General features: G+C 40.6%; 2 protein-coding genes across 4 annotated transcripts in view; one reads left to right on the top strand and one right to left on the bottom strand.

Annotated features, from left to right (window-relative positions):
• The window catches only part of si:ch73-366l1.5 (FILIA-N KH-like domain-containing protein), a 44,258-nt gene extending 29,861 nt beyond the window's left edge, over positions 1-14,397 (top strand). For 2 of the 3 annotated variants that reach the window (XM_046037903.1, XM_046037910.1), the window contains one exon: positions 8,738-9,257. Coding sequence is in view for 2 of the 3 variants with exons in the window: in XM_046037910.1 (XP_045893866.1) it covers positions 8,738-8,744 (7 nt within the window). In the remaining variant the exon portion in view is untranslated. Of the gene's footprint in view, positions 1-8,737; positions 9,258-13,661 lie in introns of those variants that run through there. The other variant, XM_046037894.1, reaches the window with a different exon arrangement.
• A 649-nt stretch (positions 14,398-15,046) lies between these two features.
• Positions 15,047-20,556, bottom strand: LOC123962116 (type-2 ice-structuring protein-like). The gene is made up of 7 exons (XM_046038040.1): positions 20,446-20,556; positions 16,713-16,951; positions 16,591-16,626; positions 16,364-16,473; positions 16,109-16,243; positions 15,443-15,551; positions 15,047-15,353 (listed from the first exon to the last, which is right to left on the bottom strand). Exons 1-7 carry the CDS (start codon positions 20,457-20,459, stop codon positions 15,283-15,285), a joined length of 714 nt encoding a protein of 237 aa, XP_045893996.1. The 5' UTR covers positions 20,460-20,556; the 3' UTR covers positions 15,047-15,282.
• Positions 20,557-21,408: the final 852 nt, after the last annotated feature.

The following is a 21,408-nucleotide window of genomic DNA, read 5'->3' as shown; positions in this document are numbered from 1 at the left end:
TGAACCCAGTCCAAGTTCCTCATTCCATCTCCCCTTACTAAGCTTCTGTAAACTCAGTTCTCAGCTCATGTGAATGATGCCCGTGCCCACAGTCAGTGTGATGTTATCCTCCTCAGCTCCAGGTTTTTATTCAGTCCAGCTGCAGCCTCGCCCGTAACCAAGGCTGGGTATCGGACCTCAGTACTTTCTGTGTACTGACCAAAGAGTGTTCACAGCTTCGAGTGACATTAACACATCAAATCACTCACGGCTTGTAAAATGTAAAGCTTGAACTACCGAAGATAAACATGGTCAAGTTTCTGTTGTGATCTTGTTTACTTGTTCTATCGTCAGATATTTCCTGGTCAAAGTCATACAATATTCTGTATAGTACGGAGCCCCCTAAAATCCCAAAACACAACACAAGATAATAACTTATACTCCTGATATGTGTGATATGTGTATCTTGTGAGATACAGATCTTTTATCTTGTGCACACTAATTTAACATCTTGTGCACACAAAGTTAAAAATAACAGGACTTTTGGGGCTCCGTGGTTTACACACTTTTTTTATTTGTAGATGCAATTTAAATAATATTTTGCAGAAATTGAAATCAACATCATCGTATCTAAACATCGATACCCAGCCCTTCCCTCACCTTTGGTTTACCCACTTCTTGTTTCTCCTCCTGATTCCAGGTTTGCTGGAGTATCCGAGCATGACGTTCAGTTTTTGTGGATTATAATTTGAAAACATTTGGCACGAACACATGTTGTGTGAGTGTCTGACTGCCTCCACCTTTATCTTTTCAGGATAGAGCTTACGTCTGATTTTACCTCTCTATAATCCACCTCAGCAGACACACAGTGTGTTAGGAAGGACATGGTAAGGTGATATTTCTGTTCAATAACCTCCCAGTAACACCAAAGAACCCCCAATCATCTCCCTACATCCACCCCCAACACCTCACCAGTTCGGATCGACTTATTTTCAATAACCACTAGAATCATCTTAGACATTTTCACTTAGGGGTGTACTCACTTTTGTTGCCAGCGGTTTAGACATTAACGGCTGTGTGATGTGTTATTTTGAGGGGACAGCAAATTTACACTGTTGTACAAGCTGTAAACTCACTACTTTACATTATAGCAAAGAGTCATTTCTTCAGTGTCGTCACATGAAAAGATATAATCGGGTATTTACAGACATGTGAGGGGTGCACTCACTTTTGTTTCCAGTGGTTTAGACATTAACGGCTGTGTGATGTGTTATTTTGAGGGGACAGCAAATTTACACTGTTGTACAAGCTGCACGCTCACTACTTTACATTATAGCAAAGAGTCATTTCTTCAGTGTCGTCACATGAAAAGATATTTACAGACATGTGAGGGGTGCACTCACTTTGTGAGATACTGTGTATTGATGAACTAGTAACTTAAATTGGTGAATGTAAATAGCAGGACTGGATGCAGAGACAGTGCTTTCTCTTTAGAGTTTTTTTTTGTATGTACATCGTGAACAGAATAAATAAAATTCATCCACATCAACAATTTCATCATTAAACAACAACAGAAATTAACAGTGCATAGTTCAAGGAATGGTTCAACGTTCAGATGGATATTAATGTCATGTCAGGTTAAGAGTGAAGATGTGGTTAGCCTAGCTTAGCATAAACACTGTAAACGGGTGGAAACAGCTAGCATGGCTCTGTCAAAAGTAAACAAAAAAAATACACCTATGAACACCTCCAAAGCTCATTATTATAAAAAAAAATATTTTGTGGTTGTAAGGGAAGTAATGTGTTGGATGTTTAGTCTTTATGCTAAGCTAGGCTAACTACACCCATTTGATTAATGGCATATGATTTCCCCATTTTTGGGTTTATGTTTTAAGACTTAAAATGTTCATTATTCATTAAAACAATATTTTCAGTGCACACCCGTGGTGTAGGGCTGAAGACCGTAAGCCACAGCACACCGGGTTCGATCTCGTCCAGGGACCTTTATTGATTATATTCCCCTTCACTTCCTGTCAACTTTCCACTACCTGTATGTCCAATAAAGGAACCTGTAACGATGAGATGGCCTAACTCTGTTTCCCTAAATGTTCCTTATTCTTTTTACATCTTCTGCTAGTACTAATCTTTTTACTGTGTTCTATTAAACCAGTATTTCTCTTTAATCAAGTGGTTTGGCAACAAACGCTCCAGGCAGCATTTCCTGGATCAATCCTCATTGATGATTGGGACTATTGGCACCGGAAGATTCACCAGTAGATGTTTAATATGCATGAATAAATAATCCGTCTCTCCCTGTGATGCCTTCACTGACCTCCATTAATCCTCCTCAATCAACCTTTGATGGTACACTCCAGCAGTACTGCAGTATATTACACTCCAGCAGTACTGCAGTATGTTACAGTCCAGCAGTACTGCAGTATGTTACAGTACACTCCAGCAGTACTGCAGTATATTACAGTACACTCCAGCAGTACTGCAGTATGTTACAGTACACTCCAGCAGTACTGCAGTATATTACAGTACACTCCAGCAGTACTGCAGTATATTACAGTACACTCCAGCAGTACTGCAGTATGTTACAGTCCAGCAGTACTGCAGTATGTTACAGTACAGTCCAGCAGTACTGCAGTATGTTACACTCCAGCAGTACTGCAGTATATTACAGTACAGTCCAGCAGTACTGCAGTATGTTACAGTCCAGCAGTACTGCAGTATGTTACAGTACACTCCAGCAGTACTGCAGTATATTACAGTACAGTCCAGCAGTACTGCAGTATGTTACAGTCCAGCAGTACTGCAGTATGTTACAGTACAGTCCAGCAGTACTGCAGTATTTTACAGTACAGTCCAGCAGTACTGCAGTATTTTACAGTACAGTCCAGCAGTACTGCAGTATGTTACAGTACACTCCAGCAGTACTGCAGTATATTACAGTACACTCCAGCAGTACTGCAGTATATTACAGTACAGTCCAGCAGTACTGCAGTATGTTACAGTCCAGCAGTACTGCAGTATGTTACAGTCCAGCAGTACTGCAGTATATTACAGTACAGTCCAGCAGTACTGCAGTATATTACAGTACAGTCCAGCAGTACTGCAGTATGTTACAGTACACTCCAGCAGTACTGCAGTATTTTACAGTACAGTCCAGCAGTACTGCAGTATATTACAGTACAGTCCAGCAGTACTGCAGTATATTACAGTCCAGCAGTACTGCAGTATGTTACAGTACACTCCAGCAGTACTGCAGTATGGTCCAGTCCAGCAGTACTGCAGTATGTTACAGTACACTCCAGCAGTACTGCAGTATATTACACTCCAGCAGTACTGCAGTATGTTACAGTCCAGCAGTACTGCAGTATGTTACAGTACACTCCAGCAGTACTGCAGTATATTACAGTACACTCCAGCAGTACTGCAGTATGTTACAGTACACTCCAGCAGTACTGCAGTGTGTTACAGTACACTCCAGCAGTACTGCAGTGTGTTACAGTACACTCCAGCAGTACTGCAGTGTGTTACAGTACACTCCAGCAGTACTGCAGTATGTTACAGTACACTCCAGCAGTACTGCAGTGTGTTACAGTACACTCCAGCAGTACTGCAGTGTGTTACAGTACACTCCAGCAGTACTGCAGTGTGTTACAGTACACTCCAGCAGTACTGCAGTATGGTCCAGTCCGGCAGTACTGCAGTATGTTATGGTCCAGTCCGGCAGTACTGCAGTATGTTACAGTACACTCCGGCAGTACTGCAGTATGTTACAGTACACTCCAGCAGTACTGCAGTATGGTCCAGTCCAGCAGTACTGCAGTATGGTCCAGTCCAGCAGTACTGCAGTATGGTCCAGTCCAGCACTACTGCAGTATGGTCCAGTCCAGCACTACTGCAGTATGGTCCAGTCCAGCACTACTGCAGTATGTTACAGTACACTCCAGCACTACTGCAGTATGTTACAGTACAGTCCAGCACTACTGCAGTATGTTACAGTCCAGTCCGGCAGTACTGCAGTATGTTACAGTCCAGTCCGGCAGTACTGCAGTATGTTACAGTCCAGTCCGGCAGTACTGCAGTATGGTCCAGTCCAGCAGTACTGCAGTATGGTCCAGTCCAGCACTACTGCAGTATGTTACAGTACAGTCCAGCAGTACTGCAGTATGTTACAGTCCAGTCCGGCAGTACTGCAGTATGTTACAGTCCAGTCCGGCAGTACTGCAGTATGTTACAGTCCAGTCCGGCAGTACTGCAGTATGGTCCAGTCCAGCAGTACTGCAGTATGGTCCAGTCCAGCACTACTGCAGTATGTTACAGTACAGTCCAGCAGTACTGCAGTATGTTACAGTCCAGTCCGGCAGTACTGCAGTATGTTACAGTCCAGTCCGGCAGTACTGCAGTATGTTACAGTCCAGTCCGGCAGTACTGCAGTATGGTCCAGTCCAGCAGTACTGCAGTATGGTCCAGTCCAGCACTACTGCAGTATGTTACAGTACAGTCCAGCAGTACTGCAGTATGTTACAGTCCAGTCCGGCAGTACTGCAGTATGTTACAGTCCAGTCCGGCAGTACTGCAGTATGTTACAGTCCAGTCCGGCAGTACTGCAGTATGGTCCAGTCCAGCAGTACTGCAGTATGGTCCAGTCCAGCACTACTGCAGTATGTTACAGTACAGTCCAGCAGTACTGCAGTATGTTACAGTCCAGTCCGGCAGTACTGCAGTATGTTACAGTCCAGTCCGGCAGTACTGCAGTATGTTACAGTCCAGTCCGGCAGTACTGCAGTATGTTACAGTACAGTCCGGCAGTACTGCAGTACTCATTATTGCATTACTGGATTATAATATTGATGCATTATAACAGCTGGTCAAGCTAAAACTCCTGCTGAGCAGCTGAATCCATGATAAGACTTTAATTTATTATAATTTATTAGCTGATTATATTTTGAATTAATAAGAGATAAAAAAGTGCAGATTTCCCTCTGATTTGTCGTCAACTAAAAGTAAAGTATCAGAAAATGGTTCAGCAGTAACATCCAGCTGTACATGAAGGATGAGGAATAATAATCTGATGAGAGAATATATAATAGTACTACAGGGACATTTTACTGCTTTAATACTTTATATTGTCCTGATTATCCTTGAGTTTTTTTACAGTGTGGTGTTAGTAGGTTTACAGCAGAGCTGAAACTGGTGCCTATTTTTACCAGATTGTTGTGTTGGGTGGGGACTTTTCCATCGGTGCAGCTCAGATTTTAGGAACCAGCTGCTGAACTTCACGTCAGCCTCGTACCGTCTGAGACTCTGTTCATCGCACGTTCTGACATTCTTCAATCAGGCTGTTCTCTAAACTAAACTTCTCCTCTTCAGGGTTGAAGGAAAACAACTTGTTTGATAAGTGTAATTTTAGTTTCGCAGCCCTTTTCAAAATAAAACTCACGAACTGAACAGCAAAGATTTTACTCAGAGACAAGATAAAACTTTTCTTATCAAGCAGTTTGAAGTGTTTTATGTTTAAGGACAGTTTCTTCTTATATTTGTTATTTTTAGCTTTAGGTAATAGTTGCTTCTTCTCTGCTGTCTTTAAGTCCAGGAAGCCTTCTTGTTGCATGTGAGCGCCCTCTGCAGGACAAATACAGTCACTACACGCGCACTGAAAGACATGACTGCTTCATTTAGTTACTGTCCTCTAAAGGAGCTCTGACAAGTTTTTGTTTTTAAGCTATTTGAGTTTTCAAAATATAAACTTGCATTAAATCATTGTGTTGACTGTAAAAAAAAGAAACATTCTGCAAGAAAATGCAATCAAATCAAAATGATTAAATAACACAATAATAAATAAATTAATAATAGTTACAGCCATTTTTGACACTTATGTTTCCTTACACATAAAGATATACAGGGTTGAAACTAGTGTCCGGTACAGATAATGTGGTTTTTAGGAGTATCATCAAAGTAAAATGTCATGACTAATGGTTGCAGCTGTAGTAGAATAAAATAATCATACAGATGTTTCAGGATCAGCACTCAACAGGTGTCCAGGTGTTTCCCTCAGCTCACATCTTTCAGCCTCCGCCGTCTGGTTCTGGGTCACTGAGGGCCGAGCGCTCGCTTCCTTTTGCCTCGTGTATTTATCCCAGCCTGGGTCACATCTGTCAGCTTCTTGTCCAGCTGTGCTGCTCACCTGCTAAACCCCCCCTCACCCACCCCCCCACCCCCACCCCGCATGCTACCTGCTAACACCCCAGCTAACGGTGAGTGCCGCCTCTCAGATCTGAACCTTTAAATGGTAAACTGGTTTGGAGGAGCTCCGTCAGCTCAGCTGTGCACTGATGAGATTCACACAAACACACTATCGTTCCCCCTGTTTTCCAGGAGTTGGAGTGAAGCGCTAATATTTTAGATTTCCTGCAGACTAATTAGTGAAATCTAATTTAAATCAATTTATTATTTAGCTTCAAACGTCACTACAAGTTGCTGTTCAGTAAAAAAAAGACGAGTATAGAAACTTAAAGTGGTTCTTTTTAAATCTACAGGTGAAGAAGTACTCAGATATTGTACTGCAGTAAAAGTATTCAACTACAAGTAAAGATCCTGCATTCAAAACCTTACTGAAGTAAAAGTACTCATGTTGCAGTAAAATGTTTCTCTGTTATATCTGATGTTTCTGGATTAATATTCCTGCTGCATTCATGTGTTTCATTTCACTGCTGCAGATGTTTTAACTCCTTTATATCCTGTTGGCTAGTTTATTCTGCAGCAATGCATCATGGTCTATAAGATCATCATGTGTTTGTGGCGTGGCTGTCCTGTGAGAACCTCGTATCCCTAAACAGTCCTGTTTGCAGCTTTGTGACGATGCATTTTTCCAGCTGATCCAAGGAGTGTTTAAAGAGTTCATTCAACTGATGGAAGATTTTCTCAGCACGTACAGGAACTCTTCATCCTGCAGGTTATCACCAACACCTGGAGATACGGGGTTTTCACTGGACAGGAAGGGGATGAACAGCTGTAATCTGTAAAATCCTCCGCAGGGAAGCGGCCGTGCAGGTCGATCATGCTGCAGCTTGTTAAGTCCCATATTTGGGCTTGGACACGGTCAAATTAACAAAAAAACATACAGCCATTTGGTTAGGTTTAGAAAAAGATCATGTTTTGGCTTAAAAAACTTTACTTACATGACTTAAATCACGTAAGTCTAGTAACTTAAATAAAAACATTCAATGTTTCCCGGCTTCCTTTCCACCCCAACCACCTCCTTCTGTTAAATATCCTGCACCAACCGTTAGCGTTAAAAAATAAACACTGCAGGGCTCCCCGGTGCGTTACAAGCTGACGCCAAGGGCCCTTGACCATGCGTCCATTATGTGAGAAAAGAAGTGATGAGTCAAGTAAAGTCAGGACTTTCACTCAGGGGACCGAGGTTGGAGTCCCGTGTGGAAGAATAACGTTTTGTAGATGATTTACCTGTTTCAACACAAACCACCACCTCGTTCTAACCAAACTACCACAAGTGTCTCTCGCTGGACTGGTACAGTAAACGCTCATATTTGTAATTTCGTAATAAACCGTTATTTATGTTGGTGTACTTTCCATCGGACACATAGGGTAGCTAAGGGTAAGACACCCCCCTAAGGTCAATGTCTATTTGCTGGCTCATAAAATAATATTTTATAGGTTTTTTTGTATCTTAGAGATGGTCCAGCTTAGGGTAACATATTATAAAGTAAAATAAATACCTCCAGTTGACATATTAATTTGTATTTAATGAAATGCATTTAGGGAAAATGCATTTTCCGCGTGAGGTAAGATGCCCCCCCCCCTTCTTTAATGGTGTGAAATCACTTTAATAGGTGCAAATTACAGATGCAATAAACTACAAGTAGCTGGTTAAAGCAAGAGGAATATAGACCCTTGTTGTCTTATGTTATTAGCGTGCCTATCATTTATTTCTCAGACTTTTAAACAGTGAGGCTGCTGGAGCTTCATTAGCAGAAAGTCTGAGGTCAAATATGCGCATGTCAGCTAGTTGGCTGCAAATCTGAGCTGATGTGAGCTTCTAACCTCAGACTCTGTGATAGTGAAGCTGCTGGTTGGCTGACGGGTCTCTCCAGAGTCTAAATGACATCTAACTTACAAACGATCAACCATAAAGGGGCACAGCGACCGGGGGGGGGGAATCTTTCTCTCTGAACAATTGCATAAGTAATCTTAAGGCTCCCCACAATGTAAATATAAAAATTTCACACAGTTCAGTGAGAGGAGCTGCAGCCAGAAGAAATGTTGAGACAAATCTTACCCCATGTTACCCTATGTGTCCTTTTAGGAAACGTGAAAATCGGCCTGTTTTGTGGTTTAGGTACGAGGACGTGTCGGTGTAGCATAAGACAGTTAAATCAAATACTTAGAGTAAATGTACTTTTCACCACTGCAGTAACCAAAATCACTTTAAAACTTTTATAACTAAAAGACCAGACTTTCTACTTTAGGTGTTTATATATACGGGGACGAGGAGCGTCTTTGTTCTTTCTCATCATTTCACGTCTGAGCTGACATGGAAATGAACATTTAACAACAAAGCCAATAAATTAAACGCCACACGGGATCAAACACTTAATTAAAATGTCTAAAACATGAAATGCAGATTGTGTCCGGTGTGATTTAATGTGTGCACAGTTAAAATGCATGTTTTAGATTTCTTAGCCCGGTGATCCCAACACCTGACTCCCTGTCTCTTTTCTCACAGCGGCTGAAGGATCCACAGAAGACTCCAAACACCCCTCAGCTTCTGTAGTTCTCTTTTCATTTTCTTCCAGCTGATCTGTGACGACGGCGAGCGACAAAATCAGCTGCTTCTCAACTACCCAGTTTGTAGGAAGTTAAACTCCTGTCCGTCTGTAGTGTAGGCAGGGAGGGATCGGAGCTGCTTGTGAATAGCAAACGTCTTTACACCAAAGTGCCTTCAGGAAACTCGTGTTTTTTCCGGTCTGCTTGTTTGTGTTTTAAAGCGAAGGGAGACATTTCAGGGGTGGAGCCTCTAAAAAAGGAAGAGTTGTCAGTTGGTGGGATGTTTTTTGTTAATATGCTTTTAAAACTATTAAACTGTGATTAAAAAAAAATCCAAATGAAGTTTAGTTTAGTTTGCGAGCTAAAACAGTAACCTAAAGGCCGCTTTCTGTCTCAACGACTTCCCGGCTTCAGCTTCCAGTCGTAGTTTTTCTGTTTTGGTTTAAATGTTAAAGATGCAATAAATGTGTGAAACCGGATGCAGCTTGTTCGTTGTGTTTTGTTTCAGCAAGAAGTCGACGAGGCTTCTGTAAATTCAGACACGTCATAGGTGCAACATTTCACATGTTATCACGCCAGTTTTTCCAAATCTGCTTCTTACAAATACAAACAAATAGAGGACTAAATCATTAAAAACCTATAAAGCGCTGGTGAATTTCAGTTGTTTGACAGCTTCCTCATTAAAGGAAAGTAACAGTCCTTCAAATATCTGTAAAAAGATGCCACCACTGATGATCTCTTTATGAACAACCTTCAGTTTAAAGGTTTAATCCTCACCTCTATCTTTTCTTAAAGTCTTTATTGTGTTTAATATTTGATCCTATTTCAGTGAGAGTCCTCTCTGTTTCTCTGATCTGCTCCTGTTTTAATTTGATGCAAACTCAACAAAACATCCTTCATGTTCAGCACAATGTCCAGACTGACGTTTACTGTAATCCTGATCTTTAACGTCAAACACACTGCGTGCAGAAACTGAGAGTTTAAAAACATCTGTTGTTCTGTCTGGACCTGAAACTCTTTTATTTTTTAATTAGCATTTATTTAACCAGACAAACAGACAGCAACATTCACAAACGGGGCGGCAGCCTGTTACAGGCAAAAACAATTCACAAACAGGTAATAATACTAAAATAAGAACAGACACAATTAACAAAGAAGAAGAATTTTACTCAAGTACTGATCTTAAGAAAGCAGTTTTCACTTTTTACTGCACTATATTTATCTGACAGCTGCAGTTACGTTGCAGATTCAGATTTCTATCACAAAAAAGGCTGTTTATCCTGCGCTGATGCCTGCGGTAAATTTGTGCTGTTTGGTGTTTGCAGTGGAGAGTTTGGAGTAACGAGCTCGAGGTAATTGGAGACAGAATTTTGTTCTCAAAGCAACTTTGTCTTCATTGTGGCTTGATTCTCATAATGTGCTTTTTATTGGTAATGTTACGGGCCCCGGGCCCCGGGCCCCGGGCCCCAGGGTGTGTGGACAGATTATAAAACCTGTAAAACAGGAGAAATGAACAACACTGGAAACTTGCTGCCGTTGGTCTTGACGGTCTTACCAGAATTTATTTAAGTCGATCAATAAAGTCTTTTTTTCACGTCACTCATTTTCCAACTAAGTTACTAAATTACAATAAGTTAACAACATGTATCTATCAAAAAAACACAGTTTCATATACGAATATGATAAATAATCCACCTACTCATCGTACCTTGTTCGACCCATTGGAAGGGAATGTGAACCTCTCACATAACAGTGGGAAAATAAACCTTTCCTATATTATCAGGGAATGTAAACCTTTTTTATTTTATATTAACAGGCTAAATAAACTTTATTACAATAGCTCTGTACTAACTGACAAAGACATTGCTTTCCTCAAATTACCAGCGGTTTACAACGTTCCAGGCAAGATAATGACATTTAATAAATATGGACGTCCTTTAACCAACACAAAACCTATTTTTATAAACAAGATACTATTAAAACACTTTGAATATAAAACTAAGAAAATGCCCAGGAGCTGGAAACATTAACGGTGGACATTTACATTGACTAAAGAGCGGGAGTGCTTGTTTTCATTCTTAACGGGCGTCCACAGAGCAGAGTGAAAGTAACTTATAATCAAATAACACAGTCAATACGAAAAACAACTTAAACACAAGAGATAATGATTCACTTATCATTTTTGTGCTTTTGTGTAACTCACAGACCTGTAAAACAGGAGAACAACACTGGAAACTTGCTGCCGTTGGTTTTGGCGGTCTTACCAGAATGGCATGATTACGACAGCTACGTCATCAAAACAGCGGCCAACCGGCAGCAGGAAAGCGCTCTGCTGGCCCCTACTGTCTGAGAGGAGTACATATTCGTAATGCTAAACTTTAGTTACTCAACATCAAATTTATACACAGTGTTACAAAACAAAAGATATTGTTAAATTAAACCAAAGATTAAAGGTGACCATATATTTTGTGTGCGTCACAGTAATATTACATCTTTTTCTTAAAAATTATAATTTTATTCTCAAATATTAAAGGGCCTATATGTAGTTTTTCAATAAATCACAGGGCCAGAACTGTGACAGTGACTGTAACTTTACCAGGTTGCATATTTCTTGTTGCTAAGCGTTGCTAACTTGACCGCGGAGCCCTAAACGTCAATAAATGATATCCAGGGGTACCGAGGTCATTAAAAGGCCCAAAGGGTCTTGACCAAGCGTCAATATGTGAGTCGGGAGTGAGAACGTGATGGTTTATAATGGATGACTTACAATGGGAAAAGGTAGAATCTGGTAGAAAACTGTAAAAATGTCAAATATAACTACTGTTCTTCTAAATGAAACGCTTACTTTACAAAATGCATGATTTTATAATGTAGAGATCATAAAGTGTGGTTTGAATAGAAGTCTATGAGGCCTTTTTTGCAACGAAGGTGTCCAGAGGTTGTACTTTGCAAATCTCTCAAATAATTCAACTGGCATTTAAAGGGTTAAAATCCAGAAAATAATTGCTTATTTGGTATTTTTATGTAATAATGGGGAAAAAAAGCAGAAAAAAATATTGATGTATAATGATTTTATAGCAGTTTGTTTATGCATGTAAAGTTTTAGCCACGAAGGTGTCCACGGGGTGCAAAATGCATAGATAAGAGTATAAATGACATGTGAGAGTAAAAGATATTGGAATTCAAAAGAAGAGTTCCTGCAAAAAAAGCTCTAAAACAGCCAAAATGATCACCAAATTAAAAAAAGTCGAGTAAAAAGTAGGGTTAACTCATGGGGAGCAAAAGGAACCTTCGAGCTTTGTGAGTCTTCACTCAATAAATCTTCATCACATCGCTCTACAGCAACCCCACTGTGACACAAGAATATTAGTTCCGCTATGAAATAAATTACCTGTTTAGACATACTTTATGTTGTCACGCGTATGTTCTAAAATATATTCAGATTAACAAACAAAAACATTGTTTTTAAACGTATATATATCGAAATTATTAAATGAACTTAAACGTTAGCTTATGCAGAGCGGTTGCTAACGTTATCCAGGGCAAAATACTGCAGTTGTATCGCTTTCACGCATTACTTTCCCAACTAACTCGATCCATGTTACTCTCCTGTGTCCCGCCAGTATGATGTCAAAGTGTTGATTTAGCCTGCAAGAAAGGATGTAACTGTAAAAAGCAAATGTGGAGCGATTTGTTTACTAGCCCATAGTGATGTAAGGCAGGGCAGCCAGCTAACGCTACATTGGCTTGACACCCGTCCCTTAAAATACGGAATCGTCCCGTATTTGAGAACTAAATGGCTGTTTATCCTTAATGCTGCGTCCAGTGCAAATCATCCCAGCTGCATTCTGTGAATACTTTTCTCCTTTTCTGCCCCTGATTGGGTAATACTCGCTGCCATTGCTGGTTTCATTAATAGCGTCAGGTTCAGGGCCAATCAGTGGCGCGTCTCTTGGCAGGGAGTCAAGTTGAAACGTGTCCTCTCTGAAACGAAAGTAGATGCAAAAGTACCGAGGCAGCCTAATGACTTAATAAAACGTGTTAATTTTCTGATTCCTCTGGATTTCATACTATTATTTGTTAATAAGTTCTGTGACAATGTAAATGAAGCACAGGCCTACATTATGGTGTGAGTTGTTTTTAAGGTTGTAGTTTACAGTCAGACACATCAGCATTAATTTAATAAGAGATAAGAGAGATATATTTAATATATTATATTATATATTATATTAAAATATAGTGCCTACTAGGTGTTGTGCTTAACCATCTATAGAATTGCCACCAGGCTGAAAAAAAACTGAAAACATAAATACATAAATATATTTACTGACCAATCATAAAAATGGTGTTGAATTAAATTTTAAATATTTGTAGAAAGGTTATGTGTGCTTTCATTGTTTGGATAGAATTACTGCAAAAAATCTGTGTTCACGCCGCCCTCTCATCAGGAGCTCTGTGGAGCTTTTTCTGGTCATAGTTTTACTGCAGCAGTTTGAAAGACAAACACTCAGTGCTGCTGCACGAGTCGTGTACTTAACACGCTCCAATACTGCACACAGGGCGCACAACTTCTTATCCACTGATGTTCATGGAAAATCCTTTGCAGAAGTCTTTCCTGTCAGTTCAGTTTAGACTTATTCTTGTTGTACCGATACTCAGGTACACAGCTTCTCCACCGGCTCAGTCGCTCGTTCACACCTGGTTACAATCCAAAAACCGCACCGCTAGTAACCGCTGAAAACTACATATAAGCTCGTCTCTTTTTAATTGTTATTATTGTACAGTAACCTCATGAACACATGCTGCTGCTGTTGTGCTCCTGAGGGCCACAGATGAACCGTCAGGAGATGTCACCTGAGTGTCTGTTGTGATTCACTTCCCAGGGTGCAACAGGAGCAGCTGGCGGCTATCTTCCTGTTGCTAAGGGCGAACCAGGAGGTGCTCGGGGAGGTGACGGAGGGCGACATGGAGGAGCAGCTGAAGCTCTACTCCCTGTGAGACGCCGCCGTACCTGCTGAACACTAAATCACAAAACCGGAATGTAAAATATTGTAGATTTACGTTTTGTTTTTGTTTTTTCTTTACCTTTATTTAACCAGAAAGAACCTCACTGAGATAACAAATCAGGTGAAACACCTGCAGTGTTATTATTTATTTAGTACAAATGAGGAACCAATAAAATTACGTGTGAGGGGAAAAAGGCCAGAGCTTAGGGAATCAGACCTCCCCCCTGGCCCCTCAGGCCCCTCAGACCTCTTAGACCCCTCGGATCCCACAGACCCCTCAGAACTATCTCCTCAGGTACCTCAGACCCTTCAGACCCGCTTGTTTCTCACCTCATATTTGATTCTCCTTCGTATAATTGAACCTCTCACTCACGCTTAAACCCCATTGGCTCACAGAACCAGGGGCCTTGAGAGAGGACAGCAGTTGGGCCCTTCTTGATATTTTGGCTCCGTTTTTGTCCATCTTTATGATAACAACTGTACGTGTTGCATTATGGGTAATGTAGTGTTTTCTAACTGGATCACATGTTCTCTGAAGACTTTTGAGTTTTATTTCAAATTAACTGTGTAATGACTTTTTTTTCTTCTTGACAATAAATATATGAGAATCAAACATCTGGACTGATGTGATGATATTAATTTACATTTTGTCAGAGGGTTTGTGCTCTAATTCCACCATGATTCACACGACACGAAGTTCGTCCTCCCCGATGTTCCAAACGTTCCTTTTGCTTTAAGGTAACGTGTTTAATGCTGTCACAAAAAGCTGAGCTACCTGTTCTAACAGTCTGTATAAATAAACTACTGCTGAACATGTAGATGTGTTCGGGGCGCCACGGGCAAACCGGTCGACTTGTAATAACCGTTTGTACAACTTTTAATCGTCAGTGGGTTTAGAAGGCACAGCAAAAATTTGAAGTTGGTCGGACTAAATCCCCAGGAGGAGTTTGTTAAAGTAAAGCGTGTAAATCGCCAAAAATGACCATTAAATCCAAAATGGTCGACTTCCTGTTGGGCATCGCTCCAAGAGGCTTTTTTGTACGTCTGGACATGATACACGTACCACAGAAATTTTGTACACGTAGGTGAAAATTTTCGCCGCATCTGAATTTTGTGTAAAGTTTGGTGAGTGTTCGATGTATGTTGAGGTAATTAAACAAAAGAAGTTAAACAAACTCACAGACCAGCTTGTTTCAATGCTTGAGCCTTTTAATGTGTTAAAGACAAGAAAGTTCACTCTGCAGAATAAGGTTGTGCTAAAAGCAGCCTTTTCATAACACATCCAGTCTGCTCGTATTGAAGGCACGAGGCCTCAGACGACCCAGATCTTCTTAATTCACTTCACTTCTTAAGTAGCGTTACAGCGATAGAAGAGAAAATAAAGACGTGAAATGAGCTATAGAGGCCTCGTGGTACATATGAGACTGACAGCATGAAGAAACATCCATCGTGTTTGTGATTTTTCCAGCTGCTTCGCGCTTCTGCGTCAGCGCAGGAATCAGCTGGTTTTCTTTACACAGACAGATGGAAGGTGTTTGTTGCACTGCACGTCATCCCAGCATTTGTGGCCTGTATGGTCGGAAACACGTGAGAATAGCCTTTATTATCACCACTAGTACATTACTCTCTCGTGCTAAATAATGTGTTTTTTGATTTACCTTTATAATTCATTTGCATACAGTGCTGGCTATGAACATTATTTGGCTCCCCCCTGCACCAGTATGAAAAGGTGAAAGGTGTACCATCACTCCAGAACCAAGCACCCTCCTAGAAAACATAAATTAGACTTTAATAGATTAATAAACAACAATATTAACTGAATCAAACACATGTTCTATAAAGATCATAAAAGCTTTGACAAAAGATTCTCATTACAAAGTCTGCTTTAAGTTCTGCAAAGAGGAACAACAGCACCGGTCTTATTGCGTTCAAGTTACAAAGTCCTCTAGTGGCCGTAAGAGTTATAAGCAAGTCATGTGACCTTGTTCGAGGAAGTCACGTCTCATGGCCTTGTAGGTGTGACCACGAATAGTCGAGGTTCAGTGCCTTGTTTGGCTGCCAGTCTCAACATCGAATCTTCACAACGCTCAACGTGTGATTTTACATATTTATTATATTAATATACTGCCTATTACAATATAAATTTCAACATATAATGCTGGAAATAGAAATGTGAAAGTGCCATCGCTGCCGCACAAACGCATAACGTCACTATCCGTCGACTGATGTCAAATTATTATTGTTATTATTTCATTATTATAATTGTTAAAATGACGGAACTTCAGCCATAAAAATGTGACCTTTCGTAACAGTTAATGTTGTACCTCTGCACCGTCAGAGCCTCCGACCCACGTCCGTGGATTCCCGTGAGTTTTATCTGCTATCAGCCTTTGAATCTTACGATACTCCTCAGCTCCTCGGACAGATGCAAGGTTTGCACCCATGGACAGACAGTTTCTCTGCAGCGGAAAGAAACAGACAAGCACACAGTAAACATGAGTAATAAAAGCTAAAAGAAGATGCAAACAGAACAAGCTCAACTTAGAAGCACTCTGCATCAAATCCAGATCATCTCATACCTCAGCTTGAGCCCAAGTCAAGGCTCTTGGAACGAACTGGAAACAGCGACCGCTGATCTCAGACCAGCTACCTGAACAAGATGGTGACCTCTTGACCAGGTGACTCTTTGCTGAGAACAAAGTGAGTAATGTTTAAATCTCTATTACTTTATCACCATATTGAATAAGTTTATTTTAATAACATGACACAGTGTAATATAAATTACATAATAACAACGCGCACTGACCCGGTTGGCCTTTTTCAGGTGTTGCCTCTGGAAGAGCTAGAAAGTTTGACACAGCAGTTATTGACCTGGACTGTTATCGTACAACACGTTCATCTGTAACACTTTCTGTTCATGAAACTGACCCGCAGCTCTAGTCAGAGCCATCGCGGCACAAACAAGCGCAGACACAGCCAGCGTCTTCATTGCGGAGACGATGAAACCCTTTGATTCAGAGAGAGACGTGTTGCTGAAGGGGAAGTCAGAAGATGGTGAGAGAGTTTGTAGCTGCAGAATTACTTTCTCTTCTTCCTTCTCAGCGTCTGTGGCTTCAGAAACACCAGCCCTTATATGCAGATACTTGTCATCTCTCAAAAACAGGGAACTGTGAGCGCAGACACAAACATACACAGAAACATTTTCACTCACGGAATACTCAGAAACTTGAAGACAGCGTGATCCATTATGAACAGTTAGGACATGTGCGTAAACCTAACAGTGATATACTGCTGTGACGTCTTCCTCGCTTTGGCCATTGTTGCACTCTGACCTTGTAAAGTGCCTTTATTCTCTTGCGTGTTACAACTACTGTATGACAATGTTAATTAGGCTGCGGATCCGGAACAATTTCATTTTATACTGGATTTGCTTCAGAGTAACTTCAGAGCCACCAGTAAGGAGGCAAAAAGCAGGATTAGGAACACAAGCAAATAAAGCATATCCAGAGTTTACACGGCACCAAAACCGAGCGATAACAGGACAGTTCAGGAACAACCCAAGATCTTCTTTAAGTGAATCTAACGGCCCAATAATGAGAGAATAAATAAAATAATAAACAGTTTACAGTTTAAAATTGCAGCTGGTATTTATAAACAGGTACACTGACTGAGTTTAGAGGCTCTTCAACATTTCTGTTCGGTTTAAACTACAGGGAAAAGAAGGCCTTCGTGCAGTATGCAAAACCTTCTCGAGCAAAATGTACCAGAGGTAACCTTTATGTCAATAATGACTTATTGGTTATTGGTTAACTGACATCCATGACCATCTGTAGCTACCTAGATACTATGTTTATGTTATAAAGAGTGTATCTCTATCAAAAGTAACACAACAATACAAGCTAGATGTTTTGTGTTAGCACCCTTGTATTTGATAAATAAACATGACTGTGACCTTGTTAATGTGTAACTGCAAACACCTTTTGTCCTTTAGCTTTAAAATATTACTTTTTTATTTTAAATATTCAGTTTCAAAAAGTAACCTGACAGCCCAAACCTGAATTGTTTAGAATATTTCATATTATATTAAGGGTATATTATAAATATATAATATAAATATGCAAATGTGTGCAGCTAAAACAGGGGGGAAATGGTAAGATGGACATTGTTTATGAACCTGACATGATTAAAATAAAATAAGACTTTCCTGATCCTGCACTGGGGATATTTGCATGTTACAGCAGCTTGAGAAACATAATTTAGAAAGATAGGACAAAAATGGAAAGAAACAATAAAATTAAAAAGCTGTTTACGCTGCGTTGATGAGGCCATGATCAGCTTACCACTGATGCACCTTACACTCAGTTACTTGTTGGATTAGTTCACTAGCTTTAGGGCTGCTGCGCTTCCTGTGTTATGTTAAATGACGGCTAGAGAGGTTTTAGGTTCTGCTTTTGTTTGTAGTTAGTTTAAAAGGGATCTCTTTTTGTTATATTTGGTTCTTTGGTTTACGCAGCACCACCTGCCCAATTTCTGTTTTTACTTTTGTTTAATAACATTTCCACCTTACCAAGTGTATCTGGTTTATGCTTACGCCTCCTCCACCCCCAGCGAGCTGGGACGTAACATGATCACATAGTCTGTCCATGTTTCTGTTCAAGGTTTACTGTGTGTGTGCTGCAAATGCACAGTATCTCACAAAAGTGAGTGCACCCCTCGCATGTCTGTAAATACCTGATTATATCTTTTCATGTTTCAACACTGAAGAAATGACTCTTTGCTACAGTATAAAGTAGTGAGCGTACAGCTTGTATAACAGTGTAAATCTGCTGTCCCCTCAAAATAACACATCACACAGCCGTTAATGTCTAAACTGCTGGCAACAAAAGTGAGGACACCCCTAAGTGAAAATGTCCACATTGGGCCCAAAGTGTCAATATTTTGTGGGGCCACCATTATTTTCCAGCGCTGCTTTAACCCTCCTGGGCCTGGAGTTCAGCAGAGCTTCACAGGTTGGCTCTGGAGTCCTCTTCCTCTCCTCCATGACGACATCACAGAGCTGCTGGATGTTAGAGACCTTGAGCTCCTCCACCTTCTGTTGGAGGAGACCCACAGATGGAGACATTTTCTGCACCAATTTATGGTAGAATTGTCTTTATTTATATATATATTATATTATATATTTATATATGATTCAGATGACAATTCAAATATAATGCAGTCTGCAGCAGTTTTTTTTTTGGCTTAAGAAAAGTTTTTGAACAACGCACATTTGTTTCTTTTATATTTAAATTGCATATTGTGCAAATAAACCTTTCTCAAAGTATTTTCATTTGTTTTTTTAATATTTCTTGTTGCAAGCCATTTTCAGAACATATTTAACAAATGCTTTAAACGAAGTGAAGGAGACACGTCCCCAGTGTCCACAGCGTAAATGACAACTATGAAATGAATACAATATTTGTGCACTAAGAACTCTTAAGGGATGAAATCAAAAATACAAACAAATTGTGCACTATGAGTTGTTGCAATTAGTTGCACCTTGGCTAGATAAGATAATGTAATTTAATATGCCAGTTGCTTCTGTGATTATTAATTCTGTGTTTGCATCTAAGGCTGCTGGAAATACAGTTTTATAGTATTGGCTTGAAGGCAGCGGGGATAAGGGCTCCATTCACATAACTTTACAACAGCGGCGCAACACCGACACACAGACACCGTCCTCGTCTTCACACCTGTCTCTCCGTTGCTGTTGTAACATTAACTGACCAGTAACCTGCAGCGGGTTTAGTTGGCGGTTGAGTTTAGCTCGCCACAGTGTGACTGGCTCGCTAACCTCAACCGCCAACTTGTCCATATCTCTGGCTTTCTGAATTTCTTTAAGACTTTTAAGGCCTTATTTCTGGAATATGAATAGATTTTTGTAATACTTTTAAGACCCCGCGGGTAGCCTGCTGGACACACGTACACGCCGACATTCATAGCGCCTCCTACTGGCAACAGGAAGTGACCTTCAAAGAAGCAGCCCCAGCGGCGTGTGTTACCTACATGTACCAAATATCTGTGGCACATGCATCATGTCCAGATGCACCAAAAATCCTCCTGAAGCGATGCCCTAAACCCAACAGTAGGTCGGCCATTTTGACTTTTATAGTCATTTTTGGATGATTTACACACTCCGTACTTTAACAAACTCCTGCTAGAGAATTAGTCCGACCGACTTCAGATTTTTGCTGTCTTGTTTATTCCCATTGACAATTAAAAGTTGTACAAACGGTGAGTTTTTGTGAAGCGGCGTGTCTGTGGCGTGGCGTCCAAAATCGATGATTTCCCATGACACAGGAAGTTGTTGTAACTTCAGTGTACATGCTCACATCTGTACCAAACTTTACGTGCTTGATAACTGTCCCACCCCGAACACAACTACATGTTCAGTTATAGTCGTAGTGCGAAGTGCTATGTAGCGCCACAAAGGGGACACAGGAAGTGATGATGAACACCTATGAGCAGCGCACTGTCAGAGCTCCAGAACGCGGCCGCCTCACACCTCGACGCGCTTGCAGCTTTAATTTGATATGTTTTCACAGAAAATGAGCCAAGGACTCTGAAGTTGAAATAAAAATACAACACAAGGGTTAAAAGAGAAGTTGAGGAATAATCTTACACCAGTGTTTTCATCTTATCTTCACTTTCTCACGATGCCAAGTCATCACTGAACGCTGTATCAGGCAGCACTTGTCACTGCTTAATGAGGAAGCATTACAATGTGGAAAATAACTGAGGGGTTATTGTGAGAACACAAATATTGCATTTTTGATGATACAATCTTTATTACTTCTTTAAAATATGTTTTAGTCTCATCATGGGTATGATTTACTCAATAACCTTGATATGCAGTGCCTTGCGAAAGTATTCAGCCCCCTTGAACTTCTCGACCTTTTGCCACATTGCAGGCTTAGATATAAAACTGTAATTTTTTGTGAAGAATCAACAACAAGTGGGACACGATCATAAAGTGGAACGAAATTTATTGGATATTTCAAACCTTTTTAACAAATAAAAAACTGAAAAATTGGGCGTGCAAAATTATTCAGCCCCTTTACTTTCAGTGCAGCAAACCCTCCCCAGAAGTTCAGTGAGGATCTCTGAATGATCCAATGTTGACCTAAATGACTAATTATGATAAATAGAATCCACCTGTGTGAAATCAAGTCTCCGTATAAATGCACCTGCTCTGTGATCGTCTCAGAGGTCCGTTTAAAGCGCAGAGAGCATCATGAAGAACAAGGAACACGCCAGGCAGGTCCGAGATACTGTTGTGGAGAAGTTTAAAGCCGGATTTGGATACAAAAAGATTTCCCAAGCTTTAAACATCCCAAGGAGCACTGTGCAAGCGATAATATTGAAATGGAAGGAGTATCAGACCACTGCAAATCTACGAAGACCCGGCCGTCCCTCTAAACTTTCAGCTCATACAAGGAGAAGACTGATCAGAGATGCAGCCAAGAGGCCCATGATCACTCTGGATGAACTGCAGAGATCTACAGCTGAGGTGGGAGACTCAACAATCAGTCGTATACTGCACAAATCTGGCCTTTATGGAAGAGTGGCAAGAAGAAAGCCATTT

This window comes from Micropterus dolomieu, linkage group LG02 (genome assembly GCF_021292245.1).
Source record: "Micropterus dolomieu isolate WLL.071019.BEF.003 ecotype Adirondacks linkage group LG02, ASM2129224v1, whole genome shotgun sequence".
Taxonomy (NCBI): Eukaryota; Metazoa; Chordata; class Actinopteri; order Centrarchiformes; family Centrarchidae; genus Micropterus; species Micropterus dolomieu.
Note: the sequence above shows the minus strand (reverse complement) of the source record. Positions and strands in the feature narration are given on the sequence as shown.

Excerpts from the sequence above, each read along its gene's own strand:
- LOC123962116 (XM_046038040.1), bottom strand. Across the intron at positions 15,552-16,108 it reads GAGGCTCTGACGGTGCAGAG|GAGGGTGCTTGGTTCTGGAG; the intron begins GTACAACATTAA and ends TATGTTTTCTAG. Across the intron at positions 15,354-15,442 it reads TATGCAAATGAATTATAAAG|GCCACAAATGCTGGGATGAC; the intron begins GTAAATCAAAAA and ends CCGACCATACAG.